At 34.0% G+C, this 17,126-nt stretch overlaps 1 protein-coding gene across 1 annotated transcript; it reads right to left on the bottom strand.

The window, feature by feature from the left end:
- Window positions 1–1,539: 1,539 nt before the first annotated feature.
- On the bottom strand, window positions 1,540–14,220 carry LOC121407798 (type 1 phosphatidylinositol 4,5-bisphosphate 4-phosphatase-like). The gene is made up of 8 exons (XM_041599003.1): window positions 14,057–14,220; window positions 10,177–10,379; window positions 9,353–9,459; window positions 5,506–5,623; window positions 4,878–4,924; window positions 4,637–4,727; window positions 3,870–3,924; window positions 1,540–3,389 (listed from the first exon to the last, which is right to left on the bottom strand). The coding sequence occupies exons 1-8, from the start codon at window positions 14,181–14,183 to the stop codon at window positions 3,307–3,309; spliced, it is 831 nt and encodes a 276-aa protein (XP_041454937.1). The 5' UTR covers window positions 14,184–14,220; the 3' UTR covers window positions 1,540–3,306.
- Window positions 14,221–17,126: the final 2,906 nt, after the last annotated feature.

Below are 17,126 nucleotides of genomic sequence, written 5' to 3'. Positions count from 1 at the left end.
GTATATCAGGGTTGATTTATATGTACCCTTTACAACAATGCAATCAGTGCCACATGGATGTAAATTCACAGAAGTTTGTAGGAATACAGTTTCCAATCAAAACTTGATCTTTGTAAAACTAAACACGCAGAATACTTTTTTTAAAAGGGTCTACAAGTGACATCAATTCTATAATGAAAGTACCGAGAAAACTAAATAAGTATAACAAACCATAAGATAACATGCCTTAACAGAAAATTGCAAATTAAATTTAAATTAAATATATCAATCAAGAGTAATCAATGTTTAGACCTTAAACTCCCCATAACATATACATGGGAAAGATAATAAAATATTTAATTATACAAGAAGTAAATATATATTAGAGATCAAATGAGGAGATTTATGTGATACCATTTATCATTTATTCCAATGCTGCCAGTTAAAGAATATACATATGCCTGACATGTCGACAGCTACAATATCCAAATGTTACACACAATTACAGTAAAGGAGCACAAAATTTGAATTACATCAGGACCCTGTTTCATAAAACCTGTCAATACCAAGAAGTTCCAATACTTGTTATAAGCTTCTGAAATCATGGCACATGATTGGCTGAGATCAAATTTGTCACAGAAAATATCAATGACAAGTTTTATGACACAGGGCTTGGGTTACAATGAGAAGCAATAAAACGTTACTTTAAATGCATTTAACACAATATAGAGCTCTGTCAGTATTTACAAAACTTGTTTTAAATTCATTACATATGTACAAATAGAAAAAGAAGCATACAGATCATCATTATCAGAATACGCTACTCTAAGTAATCTGAAGATTGTGCTTTTAAATAAGCACTGTGTGGATTCTATACTAATTTGCATAAGAGATTTGCAATAAATGTTTTGGGGGAAAAAAGACTTAAAGAGTGGGTAAAGAGGACATTTTTACTGATCAGACAAGTACAGTATTTCAACTAGAAAGAAAAACATGAGTAATAATTTCAAATTTCTTTTTGAAAATACCATTGCAAATGACACTTCCTGAAATGAGACTGAAATTATTGAAAAAAAATGCTATCAATTGCAATCTACAATCTAAAATTTTACAATTGCTATGAATGAAAAACTCCTTTCATCAAGGAATCGAACCAACAAAAAATAGCAAATATGAAATAGATTAAATCTATGAATATCATAATATATCCAGAAATCTTCAGTCAGTAACAAATCTTTGTTACTGGTACGAAATTGATTTCAAGGCTAAGATTTTGGGACTTGCAATCGATTGCAACCTCTCATAAGAATTGGAAAACAGTAAGGGATAGAACAACTTACTTTTGCAAAGCATCTTCTGTGGGATTTCATGACATATCTACAGGCAAAACTACGCACTGTGACTCTATGCAGGATTTCAATGACTGTTTTTCACATTGATAATGAGGGACTATCTAAATAATGACATGCATTTTATGGCATATTATAAAGAGACTTTAACACTTATTGTATTCAATATGCATTGTAAATTCACAGAATTTTTTTCTACTTGTTACTCAGATACTCAGATATTCTGTCATTTACTACCTCCATGTAGTATGTAAGTCAATGAGAATGAATAAGTTGGAAGATGATGAAAATATATTGAACCATCCAATGGAATGATCATGTGCTTTCGAGGTGAACTCCATGGTCTTGAAAATCAACAATATCACAATGATTAACCTACCCCCAATCAAGCATAGCATGGACAAAATCTATAACAAGTATGACGGACAAACTTATTTGTTTTGAGGGGTTGTGCATTTACTTACTTTTTATGTTGTTAGACTCTGCATTGAAGTAAAAATTAAACCATGTTCATTAAATTGGTTTTGACACTAGCAATATCACAGGATTTGGATATTAAAGCAAATAGCTCCCAACAATTCAATAAATGTCATTTAGTTTGTTTTTCTTACATAAGAAAACAATACAGATGCAATTTTTCATTTTATTCATTTGTATGAAAAGTATAACTAATCATAAGCTTTCTAGTTGTTTTGTGTATGAATGGGCAACTTTAGCTACATGTATTGATCATTTCAGCTTGTACATGTAACTGTTGACAGAAAAATACAGGTTTGGAAGAGGGGCTTAAAGATAATATTAAATAGGTTTGATGCATTGCTGTCACAGCTCGAATGACCTGTATAGTCTATAAATATATATATTCATATATATTTTTTGTTCTCATTAGAGGACTTGCTGATTAGCTTCATAACACAAAGTATTATGAACACATGGGCAAACCATTGCAACAAATGATTCAGAAGGAAGTATAAAAAAATTGATCACGTTAAAATTCTCCAATCACAACTTTGCACTTTCATGTTACAATTGCAATGAGCAAGTTATATACTGTACACTGTAACTTGAAAAATTAAGTATATGAGTAGCAACACTAGCATATATATATACTGGTATATAAAAATGTTTTGATTGAAGTGTAATTAAATTTACTTCAATATTCTACCATACACTCTTATTTTTGTACACATTCAGTTTATTAATTGATACATTTTCTGTCCTTATTGACCTTATTAAAAAGAAGTACGTCAGTAAATATAATATATTAACAAGACAAAGCTCATCTAAGCCATTTTATATACCATATCAACTTTGTTGTCCTTACAATATCAATTCATAAGTACATGCATTTTTCAAATGCATTTTTTTTTATAAGAAACAGTTGAAATTACCAGATTATGTATTTATACAGGATATAAAAGGATATTTTGAAGTAGTTTTATGCCTAAATGTACTAAGACAATATCATACATATATGTTCCTTTGCACAGTTGATACAGTGTCATACAATACAAAAGTCTGAGTAATGCTCAATTCCCTGCCCACTCAAGGAATTATTTATAGGAAACAGATACTATTATACATATAACATCTGAGTTCATGTGGGGCATTTTTATATCACATATGACCAACAAGAAATTATCACTCATTGACGAATAACAACTGCTTTCATCGGTAATTTGATCGATAAATTGGTAGAAGTTACCGGTAGTCAAAATGTCTGTTTATAATCCTACATGGCATTCCCCTGATGTAAAATCACTTGTGTTGGTTTTTCAAAAGCCAGTAATTCAAAGCTTATAAACATTACAATGAGCATTCTTTGAATGTCACCGAATGGTTGGATTCGCATACACATTGAACTCCCATAAAGCTTCTTGTGATGCTTCAACATTTCCAAGAGCGATGTAGGAGTGTAAATCATGGTGAGAATGACCTTCAGATTCATATACTTGCTGTCGTTGAAAATCCAGTGCCTTCATTCGTTCTCTATGTTGCTCACTTTCATGCTGCCATAGTAGCAAGACCTCATGAAATTCAAGATGGCCACAATAAAGGCACCTGAAACCCAACGATTAAAACATTAACATTCATGTTCAACAAAATAATTCTTTCTTTGAAAAAGGATTTGGTAATGAAAAATGCAAGAATGAAAAGGTTGATTGTGTTTTGGTCAACTACAGGGCATCAGTCGTTACCCATTTCAAATTAACCTTTGTCCAATTTCTTCTAGTTCAATACCAATTTTTAAATTAATTTGGATTTCTTGCAGAGAGTACTTAAGAAATCAGAATAACCAAGATGACTATTTTATGAAATTCTTCTACAAACAAAGTCATTTCAAAGTGAAAAATTGGTTTTGTCATTCCCCACCTATGGCAATTCCCGCAAAAATCTGTCTGATTTCCTTTTAATCAACAGAATATCATTACAACGACAAGAGTTGGTGACAATTATCTCTGTCACAGAATGATAAAATATTCATTTGCAGAGATTGGGAAAACAAGTAGTGCTACAAAAGTTGATTTTCTATTTACTTACCAATCCATACAAAATAAATTCCTCCTTGCTCTCGTGCCAATGTAACTGTTCCAATCTGTAAAGAATAGAAATACAGAAAGGGTAAGTGGGTGGTTCTAATACATAATTCTGGGCACGTCCCATCGCTTCATTGGAAAATAAAGCAAACACAAAACACACGTTCTATAATGCAATGTATATTTTGCCTGACTTAAAACAATTTGCAAACTTCTGAAGCCCTGTCGGAAATTAACAAACTTTTGGAGAACATGAAATGCAAGGATTTCATTATTTTTTATTCTACATTTTCTCAATTTTAAGTGTCAATGAAATGAGACATTTATTATCAAATATACATTATAATCATGAAGAAAAATATACAAACAATGAACATAAGCACTTGCATGCAGGGCCAAATAATGAATGATGTGTGAGAAGAGCCAATGGATATACTGCACCGAGGTCTGCAGGACCAAGTGCGGTATATCCACTTTGCAAGTCGAGCACAGAGTTCATTATTTAGGTCCTCTATGCACAAGAATGCATGTATTGTTTATTTTATACACCCCCCATGTTACTGAGTTGCCCCGAATGCTATATTTGATTTAAATCCTCGATAATTCTAGATAATTCCATAACTCGCACTACCCTGCACTCTGACGTGTGAGTGCGGGATAGTGCGTTTTGGATGCAATAGTGCAATTCGCTGAATTTCATGTGATCTGATTTGGACCAATCAGATTACAGAACATTCTTGGGAGCGGTACAATATAGAAAAGTGCACTCACAGTGACTCCAATGCCTGCAGCCAGAAAGACGATTCCCAACACAGCGTAAACTATGCAACGATTCTTGGCATAACTTGGCCCAACTGATGAACTGCAAACAGAAAATAAATGTAATATCAAATACAATATACAACATCTGTGATTTCTACTAAATCAAATAGTGCACAATTAATTAGAGATCTATATTTTTTTAAAATGACTTTATAGGTAGGTTGATAGCTTGATGGGCAATGATACTTACACTTTCCGGCAGTACGGACATCTGGCCAAGGCATAGTGGTGAGGAAACTGCATTAAAAATAGGGATAAAAGGTGAATGCAAATTAATTAAAATCATAAACAAGAGTCTTCCTGGTTCATGCACATACAAATTATCCAGCATTAGAAATAAAGATAGAAGCTTGATTATATTCTTAAAAAAAGAATATTGATCAAGATTAATTACAACAATCACATTTATAACAACACTTACATGTATTGAGAGCTCAGATAACCCACTTTAATTTTTCATAAAGGATTTGTATAAAATGTCATTTAAAAAAAAATTATTCATAACGCACTGGGGCAAAAGCCCCCCCGCCCCCCCCTCTTTACATAATATATTTTGTTAGATCATCATTATATACCTTCAACACCATTATTTTCATTGAATTTCCTCAAATGTACATTATAACCAAATAATTGTCCACATGGCAGACAAAACAATGACAGAATTAACAAATGTCAGGTATAGGGGACTTTGGTGCAATCATTCACAATGTTTTGTAGAAAGAGCACAGTATCTCAGTGACACTCGACCCTCAACATTTTTGCCTATTTGTACCACTGACTGAGTTGTGTAATTTTTTTAACATTGCTTCAATACTTACCCTAAACCACTGGTTGCAGTGAGCACATACCACTCTGTAGCCAGATATGGTAGTAAGAGTTGATGGAGCACTGGCATTAGCAGGGAACACCGTAGACTGGAGGTTGATAATGCGTTTGCTGTATTAACATAATAGAAATAGATAGGACAAAATGAAGATATGATAACCTATTAAACTTTATACCAATTTAAATTCCATTTATCATTTCTGAATATGTAATTTTTCTTCGCCATTTAATAGCAATATGAAACCTGCGTTGCAGACTGGACAAGTCTGGTAGAAAAACAATCCATTCATTCAATTATGATGTTCATGATAAACAAAATAAATAATCATGGCAGAACTTAATTACATGCACATCTCATTTACATGTTCATGCACATAGATATTCAGTGGGTAAATGGTTGCTTGATATACATTTTAATCATGCAATAACAACTTAGCTTAATAATAATTAATGATTATAACATGTACATGTAGTTTTCTACACCACCAATTACTGCAAATGAGGCGCTCATTAGCACTCACTATATTTTTTATATCTGTCTCATTCCAAGCATGCACCACTCACGAAACTTGAGTCAAAATCCAATTTTTCCAAATTCCAAAATGTACCAGTCACAAATTTTAGTGTGAATCTTTGTTTGAATTTGAGTCATAATATTGTAGATTATTAATTTCCTCAAAATAGTGTCTGTATGCAAAACAAGCAAAGGGGAGTAAAGTTCACAAAACAATATTCAACTCCCTATCTTATTATTTTCGTTTTCAAGTCAATAAAACTGTTCATAATATTGCCGACCTTTTTGATAGTGTTACTATACATGAAGTCTTTGTGCACATATCACAAATGACAACCAAGGCCATTATTGTGTCTATTAAAGCCCGAGGCATTGTGTTCATTTCAGTAGTAAACTGATACACACAGGTACTACTGAGTATAAATGTTTGTACTTTGAACTCTATTATCATTGCAATTCATAATGTACTGTACATCGGCTGTTGTCTGTATAGACTGTTTCTTTAGCAGTGAGTGATGACTTGCCAGATATATTCAACATGAAGTTGAAATAATAATAATAACAACCTCCTCTCTCCCCCTTCTTCTTCTCCTCCTCCTCCTCCCCTTCTTCTTCTTCATCCTCCCCCCTCCTCTCCTACCTCTTCTTCTTCTTCTTCATTCTTCTATAAACATAATTCAATGCACTGTTATATGTAGATTATTCAATTGCCTGTCAGATTTATTCTTATCAAGCTCCTTGACCTTTCAACTTGAAATCTTTTTCAACCTTTTATTATCATCTGATGTCATGTCATTCATAAAGTGTCTTGAACCAGCTACAAGTATCAGATTTAAGTGAGGTGTAAGTAGCTTGCTGCAACCATAGAGCTATAGCTCTATGCTGCAACGTTGTACGTCTGTGGTAACAGTTAATTTAGAAAGTTTGATTCCTGTTTACTTTGGAGCTTATATTATTCACTCCCCTTCTTTTCTGCCCTACGTATATTCAGTTATAGTACATTATCATTACTTCTATAAAAGTGTCTCTTAGCTTTTTTTTTTGGGGGGGGGAGTTGTTTTATGGTAAAAAATTAATGAGAATGGAGATACACTAAGTAGTACATGCAACTAGAGCTATCACTATTAAGGTGATTAATACTCCTGCCATACGCAAGTTTCAACAAATGAAAAATTAAGTCTTGCCTATTTTTACCCCAAGACCAATATGTGAGGTAAATATCATGAGAATTGGTTAAAAAATGATGACGTAGTAAGATTTGCAAGATTTTTACCTAATTTGATGGCTTTAGATTGATTTAAGCACTCCTATTGAGATTTCACTCTCACATTCATGATCTATAAATCCTTCTTCTTTTCCACTGTCTTATTGTAAGAAAATATGCTACTGTCATAAATTATAAAAAACATGGTAAGTTGTGACATTATATACATGTATGTAAATGCAAAAACAAAAATACATGTATGTTACAGTAGCACTGGTTAAAACAATCAACAACCTTACGTATACATATGTACATGTACACGTCAAGGCAATACTTGTTAGCTCTGCTAGCAAGAGACAGGCAGATGTAGATCATCCATGCTGACTCATAAATACCCGAACCAATTATCATAATGATTTTTTTTTTTTGCTGACAGTAGCCTACTCTCCCTTTAAAATCGTTAAATTCTATATCACAGAATCAGAATGGATACTTAGAATTTACTTGGACATATAGCTATGAAGCTATTTAAAGTGTAATACCATATGCCACACATGTACACATGATTTAAAACTGAGTTTTTGTGTACATTTGATTTTTAATTTTTATGCAAGGTGAGAGGGTACAGGTCAAACATTATTATAAAAGCAGAGAAGAGAAAATCCCTTTCAACTTTCTCATGATTATGATCCTTCTACTTCAAGTGCTTTCAATTTCTGTTTATTCATACTGTGTCTGTTCTTCTTTATTATAGTAACGCTCACTATTTTTTTCACCAAAATTGAATGCATTTTAGTTGAAGCAGCACATTCCACAGGTAATGGAAATCATACACACCACTCTATCAGTTAAATTTGTCCAAAAATCTAAACATAATTAGTGTTTTTTCTGCAGAACTGTCTTATTTTTGGTGCAGTACCCAATTTTTAAAAATCGACTCAAGGTCAGTCAATATAACATTCTTAAAATAAAGGATATGTATGTAAGAGTTTATCTTAATTTACGATTACATGTACATTTATGCACACAAGATACATGTAGACTAGTTAACAAAAAATATATAATATTTGTATGCATGTATGCTCTGATATAATATATTAATTAAGAAACCATATCTTCATTCACAAAAATATAATAGGTACTGATTTCAAAAGGATCTGCTTGACATACAGGATACAGCATTGCATTATTGAGTCTCCATTGTCTCCAGTAAATCCTTTCCCTTGGCTATTATTGAACTTCAATATCACATGATTGCCATGGTTCCAGGATATGTTTGTGACGATTAGTCATTTTGAAGACATTGTTACAAATAATTTCCCTGAAAACATAATGGTTAATATATGTACATTCCCCTGGTACACTGAAACAGTAATTAGTACCTACAGAAACCATGGCATTCTCAGACATAATTTAAATTAGCATATTTCCTGAAATACATGTACATGTATAGGCAACAGATATTAAAGCAATAAGCTTTTTTATAGGGTACTCCCGATTAACAAAAATTTTGAACAGATAAAAAAAAGACAAACAAAACATTGAAAATTTGATCAAAATTGGACAAGGAATAACAAGTTATGGCATTTCAAAGATTTGCAATATCTGAACAAAACAATTCTGTGCACGCCTTCATGAATATTCAATAAGCAAACTGATGTTATATCCCCAATTGTTCTTTTGTATTTATCATATGAAATTATGATCATTAATTTTTCCCCCAAGAACTAAAAAATTTGGATTGACAACTGATATAATGATATATATAATGCATTAGATATTCATTGCTGCAACTTACTTTATTATAAGGGAGAATATCATTCACCATACCATTCACACATGTATGAAAAACTGAAACAATTATGATTTCATGTAATAACATATTAGAAAAAGGAAAGTGGGGGTGTGACATCATCAGCCCACCTCATGAATACTCATGCCGATATGCACATAATTTTTTTCATAAGATATTGCTAAACATAAATCTTCAATTTAACTTTGTTATAATTCATTATCAGATTTTGATGACATTTTCAGCATTTTGCTCTGTAAATTTTACTCTGTCTATATTTTCTGCCCGGAGTACCCCTTTAAATGTTTATTTTTTTCTTACAAAACTTACCAGTTCGACCTTGGGCACGCGATCCTCTTAGATGATGCCTTGCAGATGAGAAGGCAATTACATGGACACCTGACATATTTCTTTCCTTGTGGTGCTTCCTTTATTGGCTGTTTTGAAAGGGAAATCAGTTAGAAAATTATTGTTTGATTTTGCAAGAACATGGATGTTTATCAACAATTATCAACATTTAATTCATTAATTTGCTTCAAATCATATTAAAGAAAAATAAGTTCCCTAGAGATTTCATACCATTACACTATGTTCAAATAATGGTCTTCAAATTACTTGCAAGTGTAGGACAAGTGTGAGGCTAGTACCTCTTTCACACTGCGCTCTTTTCCCAGTGAAGTTCGTCAGCGAAGGGGAAAGCGTCTAGTATGAAAGGTATACAGGAGAACTTCCCCAATGAACAGTTTTAGCAGAGAACTTCTCCATTTTTATGACGTCAGAGGTCAAATTTCATACCCCCAAAATCCCCCAAACTGAGACTCCATGCGTTGAATCAAGCAGATGGCCGATCAATTCAAATACTATACCCTAGAACAGAGTTTCTTTTATATGAACAATTTTTATTATGAAAGCATCTTACATGCTAAAAATGTATTGAAAATATTACCATACTCTTGTTTTTTTTTTTTGCTCAAAATCTTTCTTAAATACATTTTGACACTTTTTGTTCATTTTCTATTTCATTATTTTAAGTAACGTGAAATCTAAAAAAGAAATTGTGATTGTACACTTTAATAAAGTTCTGATTAGTTTTTTAAAATAAAAAATACAATACATTCTCCCAACTTGAAATCAAGTAAATAAATTCCCCTCACCGTTGCCTCTAGACACACACTGCACTTGACAACATGTTGATGCATCTTTCCTTCCAAGCTGATCATAGCTTGACAAACTCTGCAGTTGATCATGGGCATAGCTCCTGGTGGTCCGGGGGTGTATGGCGGAGGATCCTCTCCCGGCATGATAGGCGGGGGAGGTGTCGCATCAAATGGGGGAGGTTCTGAAGGTGGACCAAGATCTAGAAAAGATGAAAATAAAACAGTGGTCTTGGGGCTATGCACCTACGAGACTTAGGGGGTGTTGCAAGAAAATATTTGCAATCAATCGCAAATATTCTGTTGCAATTTTACAATCGATTGATCACTTTTAACCATAGCAAATCAGATTACACTCCTTGTTTCATGGAGCAGAAGATTAGCAATCAATCCAAATTTCCAATTAATTGCAGAGTACTTATGTTTGATTTCGGGAATGAAAATAAACTTGCAATTGATCGCAAGTTTCTTGCAATGCCCCACAAGACACATTAATGATTTATCAAGGAAATTTCCTGGCAAACATGGTGGAATAAAGTCTGGGTAATGGAATATTTAATACACCCAAATTTTACTTGAATTTGTTAAATAAAAAAAAAATTAATTATTAAGTTGTTGGGTGTTTAATAGTTTGGACATTGAGAACATAAGGTTGCTATAGTACCAAACAGCACCAAAACTGAATTTAAGTTGAAAAATAATAGCTGAATGCCAAGGGATGTTTAAAATCACATCACCATTCAAAGTCACACTTCATGGCATGCAGATTGTTGTGGCTGGTGTTTTTTTCAATGCCTAAACAACCAAAACTAACACTCATTAAACTTCACATTGACCATAAACCACTGACTTACAAGCAGAGAATTTAGATGCCAATGAAAAAAAAATAGCCATGGAAGGAAATAAAACATAAAATATGAAGCAAAATAAATAAATAAAATGCAGATTTCTTTGTTTATTTTCATGAAGAGAAACTTGATTAGCAATTTGACGAATCCATTTTCTACATGAAGGAGTAAAATAATCAATGGAGATCTGAATTACGTGCAAAATTATATTTCAATTTATAAGATGAAAAATTAGGGGCAATGTCATGAAACCATGAATACCCCCAGTGAACAGGGTCCTAGATTTGTGAAGGCTTGGAAAATGTTAACCACTGCTGCCTAAGCTAAGTCAGTTTAACGCATGACCATGGACAGTAAAATAATTTGATAACTCAGGGCTAGAAAACCATTTTTTCCTTTTATTTGCAGACGGTAAAATTAAACTTAGACTCCATTCTTATTACCGTCCTAAAATTAGGTAAATGGAAACTAGTTTAAAAGGAAACTAGCGTGTACAATTAGAATGCCCGAAGTATTCTTGGAAGCAATCTTCCAAACCAGTTAGGAAAACCACCTCAAGATGTATTTCTTTCAGATTGCTTTAGCCAAGTGAAGACACAACCGTTCTTAGGGAAGCGATCTTCGCACATTTTGAGCAAGCTACTCCATACACTGTGTATAGAATGCCTGCTCTGTGGTTTCAAATTTCCCGCAAAACATGTCATCCCCACCGAGAGTGTTCCGTTCCCATAGCAACAAGACCACTTTTGAGTGAAGTGGTTTTGAAAACCACTTTTGGCGGAGCAAATGGAATGCTAGCAAAGCGATCGTCCAAAATGGTTTCCAGTTAAATAATTTTAGAAAGTATTAACTATAATGAGAACAGGGTCAAAGTGATTGGCGTACTCAGATATAACATAATACCTTGGATGTAGGCATTTAAGGTTAATAACTGATTTGCAGAGTCTCGAAGACTTCTCATGAAGAATACCAGACACATTTAACATGATTCATTGTACAAATGCTTTTTATGGCAAAGCTAAGATGGTGGCATAAACATCAGCAATTTATTTCTTGCAGTTCCAGAAATAACCTTTGGTCTAGATCTACATGTAGCAATCATTTTCAAAAAGAAAAGTTGTATTTTAACAATTAGATCATCTATTCTAGTCATGACTATGAAGAACAATCTGTATTTTTACAACCATGAGTTTAATTTTACCATCTACTATCAAGAAATATTTTTTTTACAGCTGTTGACTGTTGTTTACTTACAATTAAATCTAAGGGCTTGCATTGTGCGACTGATGTCTGACAAATAAGTGCCAGACACCTTGCTTGGAGAGCTCGAGAGTTAAGATTCTTAATAGATCTAACCTGGGAGAGTTCAGCCTGTTGCTCGTTAGCGAGTTCCATGGTCTGCTGGCTGGCGTCTTTCTTCTTAATTCTTTTTCCATTTTCCCTAATCTATGTTATGTATATATGTATAATGAGTGGTTTTATTACCAACTGGCCTTGTTGTAGTGTGTATTAACAAATGCGTGCATCATATGCATCAGAAAATAATTTCATATGCTCAAAACTTTGCATCATCCTTCCAAAGGGAATAGATGATGAAAAATGGTCAAGAACACATTTTCAAAGTCTTACTCTTTATGATACTATAGCTCATCAGTGTTTTTGTTGTTTTCTCAACTTTTCCCATAGAAAACACACGTTTGGTAATAGATACCATTTTCAAGAGACCAAAATATTTCACATCATGCAATCTATGAAGAGGGGTCCGATTGGATGCTGATAGTAGGTATGTTGCAAAAGCGCCCTCTAGGTGCATTCTGAATGAGGCATTGAGTGTGCTGGCTAGAATTGCAGGGCGACTGTGGGGGCATTGCTTTGTATTGTTCTTGCATGTGCAAGGAAAGGTTATTCCCCATGGCATCATTGTTTTTACATAGTTGAATGTTTATGGCAGCTGTCTAGACTTGAAAAAAATCTCACTTGGTGATCTTGCGACTCTGTGCTACTGGAACTTTGGCCTTGTTTTCAACCTCTTGCTATTCACATTTACAGGTATCATCCCACTCTAAAAGGTATTCTTCCCGATAGAGCAACATTTAAACTATATTGTGGTGAAATTTGAATGAAATCTACTGACGCTAAGTGTGTTTTTTATGTCCCTGTTTCGGCGGCATCTGTTATTTTTGGGAGTGTTTTGGGGCACTTCCATATGCAAATGCATGCGCATTGCCGTTTTCTATTAGTGCAACTTGGTCCCAATTAAGATCACAACTTTTGGCTTAAAAAACAAAGGAATACATAAGAACTGAAGAGGCGATATATATGACCTTAAAACTGCAATAACTTTCTTATTTCTTGGGCTATTGAGATAAATGAGGTGTTAAATTAAAGGTCTTGATGAGCTCTAAATGATGCCATGAAGAAAACACCTTATTTCTGAGATTTATTTTTTTTTTGCAACATACCTACTGATAGTGTAAAAATAATTCAAAAAAATGAAAACAATTTCGGCAATTTTTTTACATATTTTGTAGGTACCAGTAGATCTATCTGTGTATTTATGGTGAAAGTTTGGTAAATTTTATGAGAATAATGTATTTGATATGATTGAATTCATGAAAAGTGTTTGGTAATGCAATCCACTTCCAATTCCATACTTTTCTCTGACTCTGAGTCTGAGAGTCTGACTCTGGATTTCTTGACCGAAGAAATTCTTCCTCAATTTAACTGGGAACAATCTTATTACTTGTAATGTCTTTATGCCCATCATACCATAAATCATGATAATGAACAAACACAAATAGTTGGAAAACTAACGTTACTTCTTCATCCTAGGTTTTTTTTTCTTTTCTGCCGGTATGCATGCATGAGAAGTCAGCGTTCCAAACAAATGAATTGACTTTGTGCACATAAAACGAATGGCATTTCATTTTCAATTCAACAGTCAACACACACCCAACACGCACTGACACTTTCATAACAAACAAACATCATCATGTTTAATAAAATGACAGTCTACAGTAAATTAAACTCACCTGCATTTTGGACATTTGCTACAGCGTGCACAGGAGGGGCAGTTGGTATAATTTCTTCTTCCTCATGATATTCATCTTGACAATGATTGTTCAATAATGGTTCGTTTTCTTCCTGTCTGCTCGCCATGTTTGTGTGCAATATTATTGTACACGATCGAGTTAAAGCACTGCCTTACAAAGATAAACAACTCTACATGAAAAGCGAAGCATGTGTATTCAAAAGAGTACAATGCGCATCTTATGATTATAGCTTTAGAAGGGGCTTGAAGGCCTTAACGGGCCGGAGAGGATGCTTACAAAATTCTTAGCTTGAAATGGGAGGGATAAATCATGAATAAATTAAATGTAGTAAGGGACTGTATAATGGGGAAAAAGATAAAAAAGAGCATACAGGGGACTTCATTTGATTCAGGGGGGGGAGGCTTGTTCTAGCTGATCACCATATAGAAGATATGCAGAAATGACCAAAGGAAAAAAAAACAAAGATAGCCCCACGCGCCAAAAAAAAAAGATGAAAGCATAAACAGAATGAAAAGAATATTACATTATAGAACCATCTTTAGCATTATTATCCATGATAGTTGAGTGATGTTGATCATAAATCAATAATAAAACTTCGTAAAAAAAAGTGGGGACATCATCAGCCTACCTGAATATTCAAAAAGACATGCCTAAAACTGTTTCACCTGAATAATGCAAATATTTTATCCGATTTTGATGAAATTTTCAGCATTTTGCTCCGAAGTTTCCTCTATCATTTATTTAGATATAAATGTTTTCAGCCCGGACCATCCCTTTGACAGGGTTCACTGCCGCTAAAACACTTTAAACACCTCTTTTTTTTATTTATGTATTTATCAGAAGTCACTAAATGCATGAAATATAATACAAATCTCCATGGTTTGGGAAAAAAACAGATCAATGAAAATTAATATATATATGTATATACACGTGATTGAAATTATTTGAAGAGAGGGAGAAACTTTAAACACCAATTTTATACAGATAGGCCTATTTTGTCCCAGATTTACACACTCAGGGATTCCATTAACTTTTGGGATAAGGACACCGCCGAGAAACAGGAGGCTCTTAGTTTGAGAACCATAGGGTATACGTACTATTATAGGCCTACATTAATTCCGTATTTTGACTTTTTATCATGGTGGCTAGAATATTTTCCTTTCATATGTCTTGTTACATTCTTACAAGCAGGCCCTGCAATCAGTATGTACTAGTAATGATCATGCAGTCGGCAAAATTCCCCCTTTAACATAAAATGGGCAATTTTCTCATTTTGGGACGGTTTTTATATCACACTATTCGCATTCAGCGCCTGAAAAACACCCTTTCCATGTTTTATTATTTTTTATTTCGGATGCAAATCTTAAATGGAAGTGACCCTAGCAATGATTCGACTATTATGGTCTATGGACCCCCCAGGAGGGGGGGGGCACTCGACCCAAAAAGTGGTAGGGGTGTGCCCCGGGCGAGACAAAAAACGGGGGCTTTGGAGCGGGCTTATTGTAAAAAAAGGGGGGTCCTTGGAACGGATCGCCGAGTGAGTATGCATCATAGAGTTAAATACGTTAGGTTTATATAACTCTATGGTATGCATCCATGGAACGGGCATGCGTGCATCATGCACACATGCCCGTGGCGATGTTCGGATGGCGATGGATAGCGCTCTGCGGCCACTTTTCACCAAAAATGCGCAGCTCATTGAAGCAGATCAATGCGACCGGAACAAAACGGCGTAACGGAAAAAAATATGAGAAGCTTTGGAGCGGATTTCTTTCTTTTTTCTCGATAAGAAGAAAATGCTATGCCTTAATTGAGCCAGCTTTCTTTGTTCTTTTTCTCAATAAGACAAAAATGCTATGCCTTGGAATGGAAATTTTAGTGTAAAAATGGGGGTCCCCTCCGCGGCGTATACCCACTATGCATTATATACTGAGTGCCCCCCCCCCCCCCGGTATGGACCCCAAGGCCCCAGGCCTCGCAGATCGATGTACGAGACTCCTAATCGTTTTGCATTGCAGTAGTTACTCACAGATCACGCATCTATGAGTATAGGTAGGTCATCCTCGATTGTACACCGTTTGCTTTAGCCTCGTCGATAGTTTGCGAATTCAGACACTTGTGAATTAACAATTTTCCAAACAGATTTTCTTCTACTTATTTCAGCCACTTTCACATCTTGAATAACTTATTTAAATTATAAAAAACATAAAGCTATTGAGAATTCCCTCTTCCGGTGCCTTAAACTTTGTTATAGTAAAATCATATTTCAAACCAAACGTTTTAAACGCATAATCGATTTTGTACAGAAGTATACAATCTAAGACTACAGTATTACTCGTGACGTTTTATGGTCTTTCCCTGTATTTCCCAGAACAAAAATAAGAATGATATCACTGATCTGTGAAGAAGTTATTTTGAAAAACAATAAGATTTATTCTAAACTTGTATAGGCTTTTTAAAATCTTAGTTTATAGTTGAGCAATCATTGACTAATCTGAATGCAAACCATCTTATTCTATATACTGGTATAGGACTGGGTGGACCCAGGGATGGGGGATGCAGGAGCAGAGTGTGGTTTTCTTTTCTTTTCCCCCCTAAATTTCCTGGCAAGCAAGTACCCTCAATTCTTGATTCTCATTAAGAGGGGGCACTTTGAAAATAAAAAAATACTTTGAATTATCTAGATATGTGCCCCCTGCCCTCCCCCTTTATTTAATTTTGGTTTTAATCAAATTGGAATCAAAAGATCTGTTGAACACTTAAGGTGCATTAATTTTTATGAAACTTGCAATTAATAGTATGATTTTTCATTTCATTTTTATTTTTTTCTATTCATTTATTTATTTTTATTTTATTTTATTTTTTGGGGAGAGGGGGGGGCAACTACTTTTTCGCCCATGACTGTACATAAAGAAATCAACCAAACCTTTCTAGAGATCAATTATGCATGAAGCAAATAAATGAAATTTTATGATTGACAGAGCACAAATTGATCGTTAAAACTACTTAATTCACACTGCTTAATATCTCCAAATATGGTCAATAGGGG

Source organism: Lytechinus variegatus, chromosome 2 (assembly GCF_018143015.1).
Source record: "Lytechinus variegatus isolate NC3 chromosome 2, Lvar_3.0, whole genome shotgun sequence".
Lineage (NCBI taxonomy): Eukaryota > Metazoa > Echinodermata > Echinoidea > Temnopleuroida > Toxopneustidae > Lytechinus > Lytechinus variegatus.
This window is presented reverse-complemented; position numbering and strand designations above follow the sequence as displayed.